At 44.4% G+C, this 22,005-nt stretch overlaps 1 protein-coding gene across 7 annotated transcripts in view; it reads right to left on the reverse strand.

The window, feature by feature from the left end:
• The window catches only part of PALM2AKAP2 (PALM2 and AKAP2 fusion), a 257,880-nt gene that overhangs the window by 204,805 nt on the left and 31,070 nt on the right, over positions 1-22,005 (reverse strand). For all 7 annotated transcript variants that reach the window (XM_068666542.1, XM_068666540.1, XM_068666541.1 and 4 more), the window contains exon 2: positions 3,133-3,213. In XM_068666542.1, coding sequence (XP_068522643.1) covers positions 3,133-3,213 — 81 coding nt within the window. The remainder of the gene's footprint in view (positions 1-3,132; positions 3,214-22,005) is intronic.

The raw sequence follows: 22,005 nt of genomic DNA on the forward strand, positions 1-22,005 counted from the left end.
CCTACTGTTAAAAACAACAACAACAACTATAAAAAGTATCACGAGAGATTATTTTAGTATTAAAAATTAAAGTAGATGAGAGGAAAGGAGGAATCTTGCAAATATCCTCTTATTAGAGCAAATTGGCATGTTTTCTATCTCAAAAAAAACAGGGCTTCAAGTTACCTTTATGCTTTTGCCATCACCAAGAGCTTTTTCAACAAGGTATTTGATTGTAAACTAGACAAATACACCTCCTGTATTCAAAAGATCACCCAGAAGGTCCTGGACAACCATTGGGATAGTCTGTGCCTACCAAAATCCCTACTTTCTAGAAATTCAGTCAAGAGGATAAATGGCTTTCAGTGTCAGCAAAGAGGCAATTCAGTCTTCGGAGTCTACACTGCACAAGGCTCTCTCCTAGTCCAGGCTTTCACACCTTATTAAACAAGAAGCTCATACAAACAATTAATACTTAAGTCATGTTTTTGTCCTTGTGGACAAAAAATTAATATTTGAGTCATGTTTTGTCCTCCATTGGCCTAATTCTCAAGAGTCTTTGCAAAATATGTTGCCACATGCCTAATCCATGTTCAAGGTAGTGCTGGCTGGGCTGTTCTGCCTAAGACAAGAGAGCAGCCACTGATCACTTATTGTCAGCCAGGTATGCAACAAAGAGAAAACGAATGAACTGGTAGAAGAGTAAGTCATCTGTCTTGCCAGGGGACTAATTGGCATCAGCAACTTGAGCACTGTAGGTAACCCGACATAAACATTTGTAATAAATTATTTCTGTTAGATAGTTTTCCTATGTGAATAAAATAGTCTGAAATTAGCAGAACTCCTGTAGTTTTCAGAACCTTTATTAGGTAACCGAACATACTATTTTACACAGTGCATTTTAAGAGAAAATTGCCCTGGCAACACAGAAAAATGAACCAAATCCATTGCATTCTGGCACAAATGTCTTTGGGTGAACTCAAGCTGTTACACTTGCAGGATCAACCCAGATACCGCAGACACAGGATTAACCCAGATATTATTTTCAAAGGCTTCTCCACAGCTGATTTTAATGAACACTGATGCAAAGTCCTTATACTTTACACTGACATTAACAACTTCACAGCATTTTAAGTAAGTGCAAGGGCATCCTAGGTAAGCATGGTCTTTTTGACCTGGATATATGTGTTGCACTGAGTTAGCTGCAATCGACACAATTCAGGAAACAAACCACACTTTATCTAGCTATTCTCAAGGAAGATGTATGCACTTATTTTGGGCTTTTTCTCTGGTGATATCTGATGACGCTGAATGGAGGGGTGGAGGAGCTCCTGCTGTATATCCTGATGCTCATCCTCACACCCAGGATTACAGTCCTTAAGCCTGGCCATGCTTTTAGCTGAGGAAGCTGCCATTTCAGATGTTGGTGCCCTGATCTACCCTTTGCTTCCTGTGTGATTATTATTCTTGCTCCAGGCTGTGAGCTAACTAATGAAGGAAAATAGTTAATTTTCATGAGTGCCACTGAAAAAATCTGTGCAGCGACCCTGAGCCTGGGCTGGCAGTAACCAGCATAGCAGCGATGGAGCCAGCTCCAGCTTACACCAGCCCAGGGCCTGACCCCGCTGCACCACTGCGTGGAGTTGGCTTTTCCCTGAGGAGGATGATAAAATACAGTTTAGCCTCAGCTATATCACAAGAAATCAGATGAAACACAGCAATTGCCAGAACTGTCTTCCCAGAGGGCTCAGCTTAAAGAATTTCATGAAAAAGCATAATTCAGTTAGCTTGGAAACAGTTAATGTGATAAAGGAAGCACCCAGCTTTGCAGCAAAAAGAAAGCAAGCATCTTGGAGGCACTGGAAAGGCATCGTACTGCCCTGCTGCATCCGTCTGTGGTTGTCAGCAGATATCCTCCCTTGCCTGGGGTCCATGGCAGCCTGAATGAGAGGGCGACTCCTGTTGCCCTACAGAAATGCTACTGTGTTATGGACTGATGGCACCAGAGACAATGTGTGACATCTGTAGATTTGTGGTGAACCTGCAGGAGCATCTACGTGGGCAGCAATCAATTACTTCAGCTTAACTGCATTGTGTTTACCAGAAAATTAGGTATAGCTTATGGAACATGATGGCAGGGTTTTGGAGAGGCAGGAGAAGGATCCTGCCTGTGGCAGTAACTGGAAGCCTGATCTTCCAGTGCTGGCGTGGGCAAAGGAGGCGTCTGGAATGGCACCTCCCCATGCAGGTGTACTGCACACATAGTATGGCACAAGCAACCTATATACATATATGTATATTAAATCACAGCCCAGCTCACTGCAAGGAAAAACTGTCCAGTCCTGATCATCTTTCTGAGATATTTTAATTACTGTTTTCCTTGGGCTCCCCTAATGAACCAATAATCTCAAAAGATTCGACCCACAAATGCACACTGGTTAAAAAAAGATCACACGTACATTTCTGTTCTCAATCTTGCTGCACAAAATGTAGAGACAAACTGCTACTGGCAGGAAGGGTAAATGATAAAAATAACCAGGATGCCTCTCAGTTGGTGCTCTCTGCAGCTGTCATGGAGTCCAGCAGGAGTGGGGGCTGCTCGGCACCCTGTTAAAGAGGTTCCTCTCCGTGTAGGCACACATACACGCATCAGCACCCTCCCTGCCTGTGCATCCTGACCATTTTGTTCTGGCACGTATGCCTAACAACTTCATCCTACAATTAAAGCTCTGCACACACAGGCGTGCACACTGACACCCCCTCTGCAAAGAGCACACACACATACAAAACCTAATGACAGGCACCAGCACAATTTAGCACAGCTTTGCAGGCAGAAAAGTGCTCGCTGAAGCCATGCAGTGCACACCCAACCCACAGCGACCGGTCTCTTATCGTTATGTATAATCAATAACACCACTCCACATTAGCAGCACAGTGCCCACACCCTCCCGACCCCATCCTTGCAGCATGGTCCTGTGCACGAAGCACAGGGAGCGACGAGCAGGCATGACACGAGCGCTGCAGGAGACAGGCTCCAGCAGTGAGAGATGCTGCATGTCGGGGTGGGCTCTCCCCAGCTTTCAGGCGTGTGATCTGCATATCTAATAATGGACAAATTTAGTCAATCCGTCCTTTCTGGCTTCGGTCCCTTACCTTGAAATGCTGCAGTTGAAGTATCTGGTCCTCAAGCTGTTGTCTCTTGCCTTCTATTTCTGTCTGCCTTTTCCTTTTCTCCTTGGAAAAATAATTTCAGAGAGAGAGAGAGAGAGAGAGATCGTCAGAGAAATGGAGGATTTAAGGGTGGCGGATTCACAGGAGCATGCAGGCAGCCACGCACATCTGTGCAGATGCCACCAGTCCCGTTTCACCTGCTCTCTGCTCGCTGGGAGGGTGCCAGCCCCGGACCAGCCGGTCGCTCACCGGCAGCAGAAATTCTCCTCGCTGGCTGCCGGCAGCCGGAGCAGCAACAGCGTGCACAGTCCCAGAGGAGGGGAGAACACAGGCATCGGGGCTCGGAGGGAAGTTAAAGGGACACAGATGCTCTTTCTCGTGACAGACCCCGGGGCAGGGGTGGGGACCGCCGTGTGATGGTAACGCCATGAGAGGGCATCACCCATGGAGGGAGGTGGGCTACAGGTGGAGATGTCCCCTCGGGGCAGGTGCTGAGGCGCCAAGCCCCCAGGCTCTTGGGGAAAATGTGTTTTGTTTGGATTGCACAGGGCTGATCTGAGGCGTATATGGGGCAGGTAGCCTGCTCGCTTTGTTTGGGATTCAAAGCATAACTGCAGAGGAGATACTGGCCCGTGGTGGCTCCCAGTGGCCAGGCTGTGCCAGCAGCTGGTAGTTCTCAAGGTCACCTCCACAAACATCTCCACCAACCCATGCTCAGCAGCAGGCTGTCCCAGAGCTTTCAGGAGGGGAACTATCTGCTCTCCTCATCCTCCACCCCTCCCCATTATGGAGCACCAACCTGTTGCCTTGCCCAAATTTTATGTGCCTGGCACGGAGCATTGCTCCTCACCCATCTCCAGCCCGTTCCAGGTTCCCCTTCCCACAGGTGTTTTCTCATGTTAAACTTTCCAACCAAGACAGAAATACCAAGTAGTAAACACAGATAGGCCATGCCAAAACCACATCAGCCGCAGCCTTTACTGGAACAACAGTTTTCATCTTTTACCTGTTGGAAGCATGTTTTAGTTATTTAAATATTTCTGCAGCTGTAAGGTTGGACTGGGAGACATTTGGGGATTCCTTCAGTCCCCAAAGTCATTCTGTGTTCCATTTCTGGGTGTCCTACTGGGAATTCACCACTTTCTAGGGATTTCAAACCTTTTTGTCTTATTCTCAGGGGACATAAAAGAAGATGGTCTTTAGGCACAAATGATTTATGTTTATTTTGGACCTCAAACCATGGCATTTTGAGTAAAAGCACAACATTTGCAAAGAAGATAAAGCCACATTTATTTATTTATTTATTTATTTATTTATTTATTTATTTATTTTTATGCCAGTTTCACTCAAAATGGAGTCAGATAACTGCCTGGACCTATTGAAAAGTGAGACATAAGAACAAGTAAGGGGAGGGCTGGATTAACAAACCCTGGAGAAGCTAAGAAGTCAAATGCTGCATATGTCAAGAAGTTCTGCAACACACTGCATGCTCCTTCATGTGGATTGCATGTATCCACATTTGCTGGGTGCTGGGGCCGGTCCTCTTTAACATCTTCATCAATGATCTGGATGACGGCATTGAGTGCACCCTCAGTAAGTTTGCAGATGACACCAAGCTAGGTGCGTGTGTCGATCTGCTCGAGGGTAGGAAGGCTCTGCAGGAGGATCTGGATAGGCTGCACCGATGGGCTGAGGTCAACTGTATGAAGTTCAACAAGGCCAAGTGCCGGGTCCTGCACCTGGGGTGCAATAACCCCAAGCAGAACTACAGGCTGGGAGAGGAGTGGTTGGAGAGCTGCCAGACAGAGAAGGACCTGGGAGTGATGGTGGATAGTCGGCTGAATATGAGCCAGCAGTGTGCTCAGGTGGCCAAGAAGGCCAACGGCATCCTGGCTTGTATCAGAAACACTGTGACCAGCAGGGCTAGGGAGGTGATCGTCCCCCTGTACTCGGCTCTGGTGAGGCCGCACCTCGAGTACTGTGTTCAGTTTTGGGCCCCTCGCTACAAGAAGGACATCGAGGTGCTTGAGCGGGTCCAGAGAAGGGCGATGAAGCTGGTGAGGGGCCTGGAGAGCAAGTCCTATGAGGAGCGGCTGAAGGAGCTGGGCTTGTTCAGCCTAGAGAAGAGGAGGCTCAGGGGTGACCTTATTGCTCTGTATAAGTACATTAAAGGAGGCTGTAGCGAGGTGGGGGTTGGCCTGTTCTCCCATGTGCCTGGTGACAGGACGAGGGGGAATGGGCTAAAGTTACGCCAGGGGAGTTTTAGGTTAGATGTTAGGAAGAATTTCTTTACTGAAAGGGTTGTTAGGCACTGGAACGGGCTGCCCAGGGAGGTGGTGGAGTCACCATCCCTGGAAGTCTTCAAAAGACGTTTAGATGTAGAGCTTAGGGATATGGTTTAGTGGGGACTGTTAGTGTTAGGTTAGAGGTTGGACTCGATGATCTTGAGGTCTCTTCCAACCTAGAAATTCTGTGATTCTGTGATTCTGTGATCCAGATCTACACATAAACACACACACTCAGAGCTGCCTGAGGGACATAAGAATATTACCACTGAACAAAAATATTCTGACAAAGTTGTTTTGGAAAAGGAAAATTGGCTTTTTGGATAACTAAAATGTCACAAATGGAGTCTGTCTTCATCTGAAAATGACATTGTGCTGTTCTGTGCATGCAGAAGACAATTTGCATTGAGCATACGCAGGCATGCAAAATTTATGCATGCACCTTTAAAAATCACTCTTTATATAAAATTGATAGCCTGTGGAACATTCCTCCTATCGCTCCTCCAATCCTATCCTATCTCCCCTCTGTGTTTTTGAATGGAGCAGGATATTGCATGGCTCTGAGGTTAAAAAAAACAACAGCACAGCATTCTTCAGGGCTCTCTCTCTCTTTTTTTTTTTTTTTTCTTTTTTTTTTCTTTTTTTTTTTTTTTATCATACAATATTAACTGTGTACTTACTTTGGGGAGCAAAAAAACTTTAACTTCCCAAAATAGCTGGTCAGCCATGGACCTGAATAAAGTAGTTATAAAAGCTGTTCCCGTTAATGGCCTAATATTCTCACAATAAGGATAATTCTCTCTTGCTTGTGCTAAGCTGAGCAGACTGACATAATGCTTGGATCTGATGTATGCAGGCATTAACAGTGTGCATCAGATGCACCATAGGCCAGCATAAGGCACCTGCATCTTCACAATTAACTGACCTACATTTCTGTTTGTTTGTAGATAGACATATATATGTATGTGTGTGTGTCTGTTTTCTACCCTTCACAAAAGCCTTCCTGCTCAAATACATGACAAAAATCACCGTGGTACTTTCTCTGACTGGCTGTGTCATGCCTTATAATGGATGTGACAAGACAGCCTTATAAAACATAGATGGAAACTTCTTTTCTCTGTGAGAAAGGGAAAGCACTTAGAGTATTTTCCCTGTAGGCATCAACACAGCAGGCACTAAAATACTTGAACTACTTACTAACTAGTGGGCTTCCATGGAGTTAAATTGGAATATTGCTCACATTTCCATTTTACTGGCTCTCAGTCAGCCTGACCACACACCTCCACCCTCTCATTTTGCACCATGACAGAAAAGAGATTTTTTTCTTCTGAAGATTGCATGAATCGCAACACGGGTAATTAGGTGTTGGGACTTTTCACCTTCATGTGACTCAGTCACATTCATTCTGGGTTTCTCCCAGTCACTGAAGGCCGTGTGCACACACATTTCTGTTTTATACATGCATGTTCTGAAAAGATGTGGTAAAAGACTGGACAGGCTGACAAAAATCCCATAAAAACCAGTATCAAGGATTTTAGGTATTCAGTAGATGAAACAAGTTCTCATTCAGGACTTTACTGAAAGCATGAGGATGTAAAGCACATGCTTAAACAGACAATAGTACTTTCCTATGTTGAAGCCTGTAAAGTAAATGTTCCTCCTTATTCTATCCATCTAGATGAAGATACATACATACATACATACATATATATATATATTTTTTTTTTTTTCTCAAGTGAGCCTATCAATTTACTAAGGCTCCTATCACCAAGAAAATAAAGTGATCACCTTAAATGAATAGGTTCACTCCACACAGCTCTGTTTCAATGCATGTCCTCTCTGACATTGCAATGAATATCCCACCATTGCTTCAACTAGCTATTGATGCTAATCTCCCCCAACAGATGACCCAATCTGGGACACAAGAAGTTCCCCCTGAACACCAGGTGTTCTTTACGGTGTAGGTGATGGGGCACTTGCACAGGTTGCCCAGAGTCTCTGGATTGTCCCTTCTTGGAGATCCTCAAAAGCCGTCAGGATATAGGCCTGGGCAGCCTGCTCTGGGTGGCCCTGTTCGAGTAGGAGATGGACCAGATGGACCCAGAGGTCCCTGCCAGCCTCAACCCTTCTCTCATTCTGTGAGAGCCTCTTTCTGTGACTGATATTCTGTGATGGGGGTTGATTAGCTTTACCTACACCAATGAGCACCAAAGCCACATTTCACTCTGCAGTGTTAAAGAAGGCTCTTTCAAAGGTTTCCCACTATCATTACACCAGCCCATGACCTCCAGTTCCTTAAGTTTCACAGCAGCAGCTTCAGTTTTGTCAAAAACTACCTGAAAACCCAAGTGAAGCTTGAAAGGCAAGAGAGAGATGGCTAAGTGTGATCTGGGGTCACCCCCCTGGATCCCAAGAGAACAAGAGGATTGGATATTGTATAGTTCCTACACATATATTGTATAGTTCCTACACATTTTGAGGATGGTACTGAAAACTGTAGGTTAGGCGGAGCTATTCTGTGGGCACCAAAGTATTTTTTTTTCTTTGTTTTGTTTTGTTTTCTCAGGAAGCAAATAAAATATAAAAACTAGGTTTAAAAGGGTTGGAGAAAACAGGCACAGCACCCAGTTTTACTGTGAATATTGTAGGGTTAGCAGAAAAGATTTATATCTTTCTGGGGTGTTCTGCTTTTGTAACAATATAAACGTCCCGCTTGGAGAGTTACGCTTTCCAAAATGGTAGAATGATGACCATGAATAAAACAAGATTCTAAATTTATGTCTTTCCCTTCATCAACAGTGCTAGGAAAATGAGAAAGTGAAAGTATTTGAGTTTTATTTTTTTACTCACAGATCCAAATGGTGGGAAAGGAACATAGGTCAAAGGGCAAACTGACTCACATCTTGAAATCTACTTAATGAAAAATGAGATTTGTATTCAGGAGTTCACGTGTGATGCCAAAAGTAGAACATGGAAAATATAAATGTATTTCCCTTTATGAGAGGCCTGTTTTTGGAAAGAAAGCAATTGCTGCATGGTGCTAAATTTGGCCAGTGCCACTTTCCTATTCCCCTCCCCCACTACCCTACCCCCCTCCTCCCCCCCCCCCAGAAAAAAAATATTAGTTAGTAAGCAAAGATCCCATCTGGTTAGAAGAGAAAGAGTTGTCTGAAGGGTGAAAAGGAGATCTGTAAAACCATGAGTGGCACAGAGACTGTGAGTGGACATCTACTGCTGTAGTGGGTTTACTTGTACAACTGCTCATGCTGTAAGATAGAAAGAGGCATCAGTGAAGCTGGAGGGGGCAGGTTCAAAGCCAAGGCATTGGTTTGCAGTGGAAATCCCCACCTCAGGGTGCTATGGCTGCTGGAAGATGTTGGGGGCTCCTGGGGACTCCAGGGGAGCCTGGTCACTGCCAGAAAAAAAGGATGGCATGAAGGATGCCACATAAACTGAGTTTCCTTCTCTTGTTCAGGATGCCCCTGGACCAGAGATGGCTTTGAGGATGAAGAGGTACTTTGGAAGTTTTCATATACTTGTCCTTCTGTAGTGCACATGTTAACACCATCCATTTTATAGCCTTGTCAGAAATGGGATGCAGGAGTTTTTGTCTGATTCAGGACAGCTGCTCTCATATTACAGTTGATCAAAATAATTTAGAGTTTAGTGTCAGACTTGTCAAACCACTCCAGTCAAAAAAGTAAAATCAAAGCAAACATAAGACCTTGAAAAAAAAACAAGCCACGTTATACCAAAATGCTTCCCTTTGACAGCGTAGTCACAGAAAAACTCGGTTTTCCATTGCAATGTCATTTTTGTTGTTCAGAAATTTGTTTGCATGGGGTGTGAAGGGATACAGAGATTATGTAGCTCTCAGACTGGTAGCTGTCTGAGTAGAAGCATGCACCTCCAAAGCCATGTTAATCCTTGGGGCGATGGGGCCTTGGTGAAGTCCTCCACTCCGCTCGGTCTGGCAGAAACACCTGTTTTCTTTGGTCTCCAGCCAGCTCAGATACGTGCTGAAAGAGCTCCACAGAAACTAAGTGCTGTTTGATTGACCTCACTGGGGAAACATGCCCAGAGCCAACAGCAGGCTAAGGATTACAGTGCAGGCGAGGTAGGAAAATGGATGGAAAAATGACCAAACGTAAATCCCGTGGTGAACACGGATTGTGTGCTGGAGGCTGTGACCACAGAGGGGATGGGCAGAACAAGACTGAGGAGTGAGTGGATGTTTCCACCAAGGGGTTTCCCAGTGGTTTCAAGCCAAGCAAGCACCTGGGCAGCCAAGGAGGAAGGGGTGGGGGGGGTGAGCTCCTGCCTGCTGTGTTGATGCAAAACAAATATACCAAAAAGTGGCACATGGAGAGGAAAATTACAGTCTGCTTCAAAGCAAGGAAAATAGTCATGAAAGCATATCTTCAAAGGAACACATGGATTTCTCTGACGAGGCATTATTTTCTCCACTCTGCACAGTTGGCAGGTATTATTCTCTGCTTCCTTAAAGCTCACAGATTTTTAGGACAGTGAGTAAGGAAACAAACATGCAAAAGAGCTTCTGACACCTCATTTTTCTGCTGCCAGCTCAGGGACACCCAGAACTAGGGGAAAAGGAGCATACGGACTCTGTGAATCATTTCCATCTGTAGTCAGCATAACCCCAAGGAATCCTTCTTTATGGAGACCAGTTCTCCCACGGGAGCTGCAGCTTTCCTTGGGGTGGTGGTTTAAATGGTAGTTCTCGTTGTGGTGACGTTGCTGCTCTAAGCAGTAAGACTAAACCTGTGGATTTGCTTTGTCTTTTGCAGTCCAGTGGTAATGCTTCACAGAAAAGAAAATATTAATAAAGACAGGATGACAATTTTTTCCTTTTTTTTTTTTTTATTTCTTTTTTCTTTTTTTCTTCTCCACCTTGCCTCATTCCTGCCCGGCCAATTCCTCTGTCTTCCTGCTGTGTTGAATGTGGGAAATGCTCATGACACTGCCTGTCTCTGCTAGCTGCAATGGCGCAGTCCCCTACTGAGAGCACTTGCTGAAATGCAGCTCTCAACATTTCCTGCAAACAGCACAACACACTGATCACTGCACCAGTGGAGATGAAGCAGATAGGACTGCAGCAGAACAAACACACCTCAGACCTCTGAGGTTCTGGCAGAAGGGTGCCTGCTATTTTGGTTAGCCTGTGCCCACTGCCACTGCCTTGTTGCCAGGACAAAATGGGGAGCCCATCGTCCTGCCAAGTGTACCAGAGCACAGCACCACGTGTACCAAGGCTTGTAGTGGAAGGCTTGTCGTGATGGGCAGCCCTGCATTCTCCACCACTGCAAGCTGGAGGCCTGTCTAGCCTCCCCTCTCTGGCACCCAGAGTTTTCTGTTTCTTCAGATGATGGGGAATGACTCCTCCTCCTCCAGCTCCTCTCCTGCCGTGCTCCTAGCAGAAATGGAGTCTGCACTCCTACCTTCCCAAGACTCATTTTTCTTTCCAATCACATCATCAACAGCACATAAACTTAAGCCTCCAGCTTTGTTTACTGAGGTGTTTTCCTGAATGACCCTCCCTGCCCCAGTCCTCACAAACCCACGGGCACCTGGCAGAGATTTGTGTTACTTCAAACATGAGACAGGGACAATTTCCCTGTATCTGTGTACTGTAACCCAGCTTCTGAACTTAGGGACACTCTGCTTTCTTTGCTGATGTGTAGCACTTAAGAAACTTCCACCCTGGCCCACCCTTACAGTCTTCTTGTGCAAGAGGCTTTTTGCCTACAGCCCAGCTTCATGATTTCAAATGTCCTGAGCTCCTGGGACCTTGGTGGCTCACTTTGCCTGAACCTGAACAAAGCAAATCATATGTTGGAAAGCTCTTGGTGGGAGTCAGGGACAACAGGAGTAAGAGAAGTTGCTGCAACCTTTTCCACATATCATCTGTAAATCCATTATCTTTTAACAAAGCTGTGTGTCTCCATCACTCCAAGCAACAAGCAAATGGGTTTCTTGGGAAGAACTGGCAGGAGCTCCCAATGCACAGGTGCAGCAAATAAATGCCTGAGGTGAGCAGATGAAACTCACCCAAAAGATAAAGGCTGGGTTTGGCTATCTTCCTCTTTCCACAGTTGTATGCATATCAGAAAGCAAAGGAAAGATCTTTCACCTCCTCTCTTGTGGAACTGGCAGACTGTGTTAAACTGGAGATTGTTCCCACAAGGACTGACTCCCTTTAGATACACAGCTTGCCACTGTGTGCAAAAAATACCTGTCTTGGCATGTTAGTTTGGGCACAGAACAGGCTTATTTCACAGAGGCAGACCCTGGTGAGAGAGTAAGCAGAAGGGCCTGGAAATTATAGAAATGCTTTTGTTTCTCATCTATCAGACAGGCTCCTGCTAAGACAAATATAGAATCACTTACAGAGAACTGCACCCTCAGGGTGAAGAAAGCAAGATGCACTCAGGCCAGAAATACATCTGCTTTCATTGCAGCCTTTCCTGTAGTCATGAGTGTCAGAGAAGTGAGTTGCTTATGTAGAAGAACTGGGTGGTTTGGAACAGATAAAGAGATGCATCTCCCTGTAAACAGCCCAACTGCTTCCAGCAAAGGAGCAAACGTGTCTGGTTTCCAGTCCCCTTTCTTGCTGATTTTGTCACTTGCATGCAGAATAACAGCTCTTGCTTGGATAGGGAAAACACACTCAGCATATTCATTTTATCAATTTCTCTGAAATGCTCCAGCTTTTCAGGCATCTAGTGGATGAACTGTGCTTGTGTGATGGTGACAGATCGTTTTCTCCTGTGCTGACCAGTCAAAGCAAATAAAATAGCTCTGCATCCACATACACTTTGTCCACAGCTAGTAGTTCAAGATAACCACAATAATCATCCTGTTGTTTGGACACCAAAGGAAGAGTTAATCCACATGGAGCTCTGCAGGATTTGCTCGTGCTCAGGGCTTCTAGATATGAGCATTTCATAACTGCTACGAGCCTACTGCCAATGTCAGACCCAAGGCTTTAAAGGGCAAAGCTGTCCAAAAGTAGAGAGGATCCTCCCTGGTGAAGACAAGAACCACTGAAGGGTTGAAGCAAAAACTTAGCTGCCTCGGGCACTTATAATTATTGCTCCCTGGTCACTGAATCCAACCACCATGGTGCACACAGGCAACAATTCCTTAATTAAAATCACCATGCATCTCAAACAACAAATAAAAGGATGGCACAGCTCCTAGAACAACAAGTCTTAATGAAAAGTGATGAACGCGGGAAGGAATTTCCTTTTGAAAAACTGCCCCATTAGCATTTTTGAAAGGGTGTACAACAGAAAAAATGTGTCATTGAGAGGGTGAGGTAAAATTATTTTAGGGCAAATTACTTTGATATCCCATAGGGAAATTCCCACTTAGATGCAAACATCACCTCCATTTTGACATGATGAAGATTTTACCTGTAATTTCCTTGTTTCACTTAATGCTGCTGTGCCACTGGAAGCTGTGGTTTAAGTCTAACACAATCCACAAGAATTTTTGAGTGAACAACACACATAATGAATCTTTGAAGTATGAAAAGACTTAGATAACATCTTCCTTCCTCGGAAATCTGAACTGAAACTCAACATGGACTGAGGAATAAAGATACATTTCCCTATGCATTCACAATTTGATCAAGGGTGTCAATTTCTCAAATGGCACCTGAGAGATGATCAGGTGCATTAGAGTTCAAGTATGTTTTCCAAAGAACTCCTACTTATTTTTTTCTTTTTTTTTTTCATTTTTTCTTTTCTTGAAGATGTGACATGACATGGCAGCAAACAGATACCTTTTGAATGTTGTATTCTCACCACTTACTGGCTCTACATCAGTATTCCTTCCAAAGCTTCACAGCCTTAACACTATCCCCCAAATCAGATCCATATGAGTTCTACAGCAATCCTCTCTGCAGCATCAGTTTTATAGGGAAAGTGCTCAAAAGTCTGAACAGTGCACATTGTTAAAGTAAATCATGAGGTAGGCATTTATCCATTATTCTGGATAATCCTTAACACCAGTCGTAAATTAATTTTATTACTTAGTGTCTACTACAGCTAAGTTCCAAGGCTGTGTATAGCTAGCTAGCACTAGCCTTGTTGTACTGGAGTCTGAGCTAAATGGAAAAGTCAATGTCTTCTGCTGGCAAAATATTTTTCTTCCTAAAATTAAGGTGGAAAAAGTCTAAATAATTTTGCATAAAACAAAATCTTCTATTCTCTGCATAAACCAAGAAATAAGTTACTTTAAATCAACGTTTTTTTCTACGCTTTTCTTTAAAATATATTTTGCTTAAAAATGTTAACCAGACACTGATCTAAGTTTTATTTCATAAAAATATGCAAGTAATTTTTATTAGGCTGAATAAACTGTAGGAAACCAGTTCATTAACCCTCCCTACTCTCCTGTTATCTCTAATTGGCCTTGTTTTTTATTCATGGTGCTCAATGTACATCACTCCATGGTGTGCTGCTGAAGTGGAGAAAAGCAGAATTTGGTTGGTATGGGCTTAACTTAGATTTCCACAGTTACAAAGGAAAGTGTGCCTTTCCTTTTTACTTTTCTGCCCCATGTACTGCTAAAGGGGACATTAAAATGCTTGGGGAAACATCCCTGATTGCAGCAAGTTGTTGAGTGAGCATAGAAACACCTATACAATGTTGATGTTGTCCTGTGAAGCAGGTGTTGGTTGTAATGTTATGACACCCATTAAGGAATCCGTAACTCCTCCATTAAGAAATGAAAAATAATTCACAAAGGTTTTAATCCAAGACATCCAAGCCAAAACTGTTATCCTGTACACTGGCTTTCCTTTAAAGCATTATTTTTTGCTTGGTGAGGACTTAGATCAGAATCACAGAGACTGTGATTTTGGCAGAATTAATTTTCCCTCTTTAGGGAAAACATATTTGCATTGCATGTATGACAGACATCCCAACTTCAAGCAACCTAAACTTCCTCAAGACACGGCAGATTATGCAGGAAGGAAAAAAAAAACAGGCATCCTCCTATGGAAAGGAAACAATCTCTGGCTAGTCAGCAAGGAGCAATGGCTGGAGCAGTGACCAGAGCCTGCTGGGGTAACAGCAGTGCTAATTCTTCTACCTGAATCATATTCAGTTTTTTGCTTGTTATTTTCAAAGTAATGGTAGACAAGATCCAAATGAAGGAATTAATACACAGAGCAGGGCTTTGTGTTTAATCCTTTCAGTCTGGCTGGATCAGCCAATTATTTCAGTGTCTTGGTGCTTCACATCCACGTTGTCTCCTTGCTTGTGAGCATGGCAGCTCGCCCGCTGGCATCAGAGCTGTCCGTGCTGGGGATGATGTCCGTGCCACCAGAGTAGGGGTGGGCTCAGCTGCCAGGCTGCCACAGGGCTCCTTTGCTGCTGGAAAGTGCTTCTTGTCCTTTGCAAAATGCAGTCATTAGCTTAAACCCCCACTTTTTTTTTTTTTTTTTTTTTTGTCTAAGTTATGTCTAACTATGGACATGAAATAAGGATGTTCATGTTGTCTGATGCTGACACAAGTTGCAGCTGGTTTGTTCAACTCCCAGTCTCTGTGTTCACAAAGGAAAGGCCACCTTGCTTTACACCCAGAAGAAAGAGGGAGACAAACTTCCCAAAGGGCACAGCAGGAAAAAGTCAAGAGCCTGGGACTTGCCAGCTTGCGTACATCAGTGTCCTTTCAGTCTGCAGGTGCCAATGAGATTACACACCAATTCACAAGCAAGTCACCATTCTGGCTGAAGAGTTTGTAAGCGGCTGGGTCCCTCTTGCTTTTAACCACCCTTGAAGACACAACACATTTGTAATTTTTGAAGGTTGATGTGGGTCTCAGAGATCATCATAGCCCCTCTGCAGCTGGGAGGCAGGCATCCTGCTGAGCCCCAAGCCATCCCTGCAGTGCTGTGGGGTCTCAGCCTCCTCTCCAGCTCACCAGAGGAGTCACGTTACTCCAACATGAGACCACAGAGACCATAAATGATGAGTGCAATCGTGACTGTGCGGGTGGATATGTCTATCTGCTTGGAAAAAAAAAAAAAAAAGCATGCTTAGTATGTGATCTAGGCACGCTAAAAATCCTACCAGCCTCAGCTTTGGCGTCTTGCCTACGCAGCACATAAAAGAACTGGCTTCATCTCCAACCCGCTTACTCTAAAGCTTATTTAATCTGACAGGTGTAGGATCACATGTCTCAACACTGAACTTTAGCAGTACATGGGAGGTATTGCTGCTATGTCATTCCTGTAGGTCAGGCATCACAGCATTTTCTTGGTGAATAGGAGCAGCTGGGACACCACACTATGGATTGCATAACAAGTTCATACACCCAGCTTCTCCTTGCACCACCAGAGGCAGAGACCACCCTGGCTCTAGCAACACACACAGACCCCACAACACCTTCCCACCAGCATGCAGCATTAAGAAAGGAGACTCGGTTAAGCACACCATGTGCCTTCTTGGTTCTTCAGGATGGGTTAGCTGCAGGTCCTCAAGGTTCAGACCATGCAGGAGCTATAGGCCATGGAGGCTTTGGGCTGCAGGAATAGCAAAACATGGACAAATGCATGGTGTCAGCCTGCTGCATCAGCTGGGAGACCCAGGACATTGCAGAAAGGAAACACAGTCTAGATGCAGCTGCTTTGATGCTTGGCTCCAGAGCCCAGATCCATTTATAAATGGGCAGATTTCTGCTGTGCTGTTGAAGGTTTCCTCCTCCCAGAAACTGCCTGGGTTTCTCTGTGATTTGCATCCCAGCTGTGATTTCTCAGTGATTTTCATGCTTGTGTGCTGTGGAATTCACAGCTTCAAGGTCATCCCAGGGGCTGAAGTGACTGCTGCCTGGTTTGTGCAGGTGTACATGCACAGGTGCTCAGGTTGGAGGGGGTTCAGGCAAAGCCTGTACAGTTTGGGTGAATTTCACACTCAGCTGACACTCTTGACAGGTTTATAAACTGGTGAACTACTTAAATGGCTTATAAACAGCAAATACTTTGGCACAATGAACAAACAAAACTAAAACAGGACAGAGCAAAAGAGGCCTTGCCACTGTAACTTCAGGGATGTGGTGTGATTCTTGCCTCTTTCTGTCCATCTCCTCATCAGAGCAAAGGGGACTCATCGCCTGACCATCTGCAAGATGCCCCATGGGTGCTATGTTACTGCTCCTGAACAGCTTCTCTGCATTTACCTCAGTCTCCTGGAAAACCCTGTGCTAAAGAGGCTCCCCTTCTCCCCAGGGCACATAACTTTGTAACCTGATTTTAAAGTGGCTTCTCTCTTTTTTCCATGGAGCATTTCTGTCAGCCTTTCATTTCCATTAGCTAAAAAGTGTTGCAACATTGCAACAAGTCCTGATGGGGAACTGAAGCAGGGAGACCAGAGAGGGCATGACCACTGGTAGATCCTGCCCACAAAGTCAGGTTCTTTCTTGCTCCTGTTGTTACTCCATCCTGCCATCCAGAGCACAGCATTTTGCACACATAGGAGAGCTGTGTCTGCAGGAGTTCCTGGTCAAGGTTCTGTTTCATTCAGTCTGTGTAAAATGTGTTTGGTATTCATGTCTCTGTAAAATGTAGAGCGCATTTCTCTTTGATGCTAAATTCAGCTCTGGATGAAGATATAAAATGCAGCTTGCAGACACACTGCAATGTTTTATATCGTTTATACTTTCTGTTCTCTTGCAAGAGCATCTGAATGTAAAAGGTCTGACTTTCCAAGTTGGCTGCATAGCTCAAGCAATGATATGCCAGAGCACTAGCTCTGAGGTCCCTACCCCAGCTCCTCTCCCTGCAGCTTCACTTTGGCATGAAAGACACACAAAAAATGGAGATCTCTGACCACTTACATGGAAAGATCTTTAGAAATGTGCTCAAAAAAGGCACATTTTGTTGAAGGCAAGACAGACAGAAAGCACCACATAAATCCACTCATCTGTTTCTGTCTCTGTAGTATCAGGATATGTTGTACCTCTGAGTTCAACATGGTGTTTTCTCCATGCTCATGCTAAAATTAACCACTATAGTTTGCTTGTTGGTAGAAAAAATCAGCTAGTCGTATTTGCCCAGGATTTAGCAACATGGTGATAAGTATGTTTCTTTTCAAAATCTCAGTCAAAAAGGAAGCTCTGCTGAGCTGGATCTGACCCTTGAAGTGTTAATGGCAGCTTTTTTGTTGGAAGGTGCATGGAGTAAAAGGACACCTTTCTCTACCGATGGTGTTTGATGGGATCAGCTCCTCACAGCAGGTGAGGCCAAAGTTACTGAGGCAAAGCTGGTTTGCCTTAGCAGAGCTGGCTCTCCCAGCTTGTCAAGCAGAGTATGTTTGTTTTTCTTGGGCATATTTCTTGCAAACCTCCTCAGAGATGCTCTGTTATGTTGAAAAGGTGCTCATTTTCTCTCTCTCTCTCTCTCTCTTTTTTTTTTTTTCAGCTAGAGTGGTTGAGGGTAACAAGAGCTCCCCATCTACCTATCAAAGGACTTTTGCCAGAGTAAGTGAAGAGTCATAACTCTTAAAAAAACAAAACTTCTAACTCGACTCTGAACTATTTACATCTTCCACACAAATCCAGCTGCAGTTTGATGGCCATGCCATTGCCTAATGCCTGGCTGACTGCAGAGCCTGGTGTTAAACGGTTTCAGGTTAGGCACAATGCTGCACACAGCTGACCCACACATCTTTACAGAGACCCATAGGAGGGGGCATCAACCGCAGCCCATGGGCCACTGACAAGAGGCCTAGGTGTCCCAGAAACTGGGAAGAGGTCTGGGAATTTTCTTCCAGGTGCAGACAAAGGGTATGTAATTTGGTTATCCCTCACAATGAAGGAATCCAAGGGACGCTTTTTTTTCTTAGGTCTGAATGTCAGTGGACCACCAGCCCTGTGTAGACAGGAGCTCCTGAACCCCGTAGCACCACAACTTCCCACAGCTCAGGCCAGCATCACACTTCGCTGCAAGTCCCCATGCAGGAGGGGAACAAAGAGTTCAAACCAGGAGAGCTCTTAGAGGCTTCAGTAAGATCCAGTTAGAAAGCTGTTTTATTTTTGCTCATGCAGAGTTTGGCAAACCAGGCTCGTGCTCCAGACAGTATGTAGAGCATTATGATATTAATTTTTTGTAAGGTCATTTAAAATGAGAAAACCACCTCCATCGTCCTCCCCCTTGGCCTCTCAGTGACCGTTTCTTTTGTTGCCCTTCTGGATCTCACATGCACATGCAGCACTACTCAGGCTGTCCTGATGTGGCTTCCAACTGCTCTGCTGCCAGAGACTAGAAACTTTATTTAGTCTGCAAGCTCTTGTGTCAGAGACAGTTTTTCTGCTCTACGCTTGTACAAAATTTAGCATAAAGAGGTACTAGTTCCTGCCCAGGGTCATTATGTTGTGACAACAGTATCATAGCGAGGCACAATCCTGACTCCAGATGAATCAAAACCTAGATTATTTTATTTTTTTTTAGTTTAGTTTAGTTTTTAATCTGATGATTTTTTATTTTTTTGTAATGCAGATCCTGTTTGGGTCTTGTCGAGAGGTACCATTGTGTTCCATGAGGAAGAAACAAGCACAAAACGCCTGCTCCTTTCCTCCTGTCACACATTAATGTGTTAACACAAGCACAGTGGAAACTCAAGGATGGGCACATTCAACCCTAGCCATAATTAGCACAGCTTTAGATGGATGCTGATGAAATCAAGATGTTTTCCAAAAGTCGGGGGAAAAGATTCCTGAGGTGGTAGCTCATAAAAGCAGGGGGAACTGATTTTCCACAAAGATCTGCTCAGGATTTATAGCTTGTTTATATGACTCAAGCCTTTTTCTATTGAAGGACACCGGTTTACCACTTTATTAAGCCCTAAGTAATAATATAACTGTTTAAAAAAACATAACCAGTAGTACTTAAAGTACTTTATCATTGGGATTTTTGAATGGCTTCACCCACTGTCTTTAATATGACCAGAATGAGGTCACTGTTTGCACATCTGCACTGCATGCTCTCCCAGGGCACAAGAACAAACTTTGTAAGCTATATCACTGATCTGGCAAGCATCTGCCTCCTGTTCCACTAAAACCATCTGTGACCCACTTTTGACAAGGGTCAGCTTGATGCAGAAACATGCCTCTCCACAACCCTCCAAATTTCTCCCATCTCTAGACTACAGCCACTGCAATGAGAACGTTAAAATGGATGAGGTATAAGACTAGCTGCACACCACGTAGGACAAGAGGGCACTGTGCTCTGCTCTTACAGCAAGCTGGGTTTTCCTTTGCAGAGCGTGCATGCTGCCAGTGAAATCCGACTGTGGTGAGACTGCTTGTAGTGACACTGCTGCATTTCAAGCTCCTGTCCCTGAAATGCAAGAGGGGCTTTGAACCCACTGATGGGTTCAAGCCACTGTCTGCCTGTGCTCTCCACAACACCTGAAAATCAAGTGTACAAAACTCCCTGTTGGCAGGAAGGGACAGAGAGAGGGAGTCCTGCAGTGGAAGACAGCTGGGCTCTGGTGGGCACGGGCAGGGAACTGAGTGTGCTGGTAGCAGTCAATAATATCACAAGCTCTTCTGTCACTGTGTCTGAAGTGGCAAATGGCTGGACTCCACTAGGAGAGATGGTGTTTCATCAGCAGGTGGGCACACTTGCATATTCTCAGCTTGTCAGGAAAAGAAAGACCTGACCCCTTGGCACCCTCCAAAAAACCTAGACTCAAACTTTCTTTCTTCCATCTAGCTTTTGCTAATGAAAATCAAAACTAAATCATTACATTTCACTGACTAACATTATGTAGGGCAAAAGGCAATTTGTAACAGGGTAGCTACTCACCCCCGTCTGAAAGGAGAGCACAAAGAGGGTAAGAGTTCTGAGCTACTTTTGCTAGGTGGTGGAAGAGCAGTAAGCAGCACAATATCTAGTGGCTCCTTGAGATAACTCTACAAAAATCGCTTCTGCTCTGGGGAGAAAAAAATAAATAAATGTAACTTAATAACTCTTCCTGCTCACCTTTGTGGAGAACAAAAGTGTTGACATAAATAGAGCATTTTTGCGGAAATAAGTTGAAAAATACAAAAAGCATAACAGGTATACATCACAAAAGGAAAATTTTCAACCAAAGGTAGAAAACCAGCACTCTTCCACCAACTTCAGGCCTGAGAGCTGCACCACTTTGTGTAAAGCCCAGCAAAACTCCTGAAAGATGAGAGGTTTCCTACAATGTTTTTTGGGTTCAAACACTACTACACAGCCATAGATGTTCCCTTGTATGACCCTTTTCTCCAGAACATGTTGAACATGTCTCTCATGGTCCTTGCTTGAAAAATAAAGTTAACTATCTAGCACAACTCTCCAAAGCACATGTATTCAGTCAATCACTGGGCCAGAAGAGCTATGCAGAAGAATTGTGGGCAGCTGGGACACAGCAGGATCTGGGTTACCACCTACAGAAAGATGTAGTTTTCTCCCCATGATATTCTACCCATTTTCTTCAGGAACCTCTATGTGAATGGCAGACAGTCAGGGAAAAATCCACAGCACAGCAACACCACACTTTGCTATTACTGTCTTCTTTGCCTCTCCTTTCAAGACCCAAGAGACTGCAAGAGTTTGTTCTGCCACAAGGTCTGGTAGCAACAGCAGAACCCCCTATCCTGGCTGTACCCCATAGCATGACCCGACACTCAGTCCCAGACAATATCTTGCCAGGCTGAGACAATGTTGCAGGTGAAAGAAAGTGCTTGAGGGGTCCTTTTGCTTTTTGCATGAGGTATTCACACCTTGGGAAGTTGTACCAGGAGAGAACCATGATGAATTCTTTCCATCACACAGCAACATGACTGAAGGGAAATACCCTGGACTACCAAAGGAATGGAGAATCTGAGCTCCAAAGAGGAACTGGTGGGAACATTTGAACTCACAAATGGGGAACCAGGAGTGAAATTCTGATTATTGGGGCTTTAGTTTATTTCTGCTGTGCTTTTAGGACTGCACAATGTTGTTTCTTGCTTTGCAAATAACACTGTGTTTCACCCTTAACAAATATAATGCATGCATAAGTGCAACAAGTACAATTTCTTCCAAGTCCCTCCCCACATTAATATTTGTTAGAAGCTGATGTAGTTAACTAGGTAGAAACACAAAATGATGATGCATGGAGTCTGCTTCCTGCTGTCAGTTTAGCACCTCTGCTATTTTTAGCACTCTTCTGAGAAGTGGAAATATGTTTTGATAAAGATGCCATCTTCTAGGCAGGGAGACAATCAGTGAACTAGTCTGTTCATATTAATGTCATGAGAATCATCAAGTCTAAGCCAGCAAAGTGCAAAGGTCTCTGCAATGCTTGTTTTCTGTTTGCTACCAGCTATTCATTCTGTTTGTGTGAGGCAGTCAAGGGACAGGGCTAGGCACCGAGGCAGCTCATGCCCACACTTTAAGTCTACTGCCAGGGTTTATGCCTCTGGTCCTTATATTTCTGGAAAGTGTCTGCTTGTTTTCCTGTAGCTAGCTACAGTCTATATAGGTTATGCATCTCTCTTTCCTCCCGGAAGGCATCCTGTGAGCTAT

Source organism: Anas acuta, chromosome Z (assembly GCF_963932015.1).
Source record: "Anas acuta chromosome Z, bAnaAcu1.1, whole genome shotgun sequence".
NCBI lineage: Eukaryota > Metazoa > Chordata > Aves > Anseriformes > Anatidae > Anas > Anas acuta.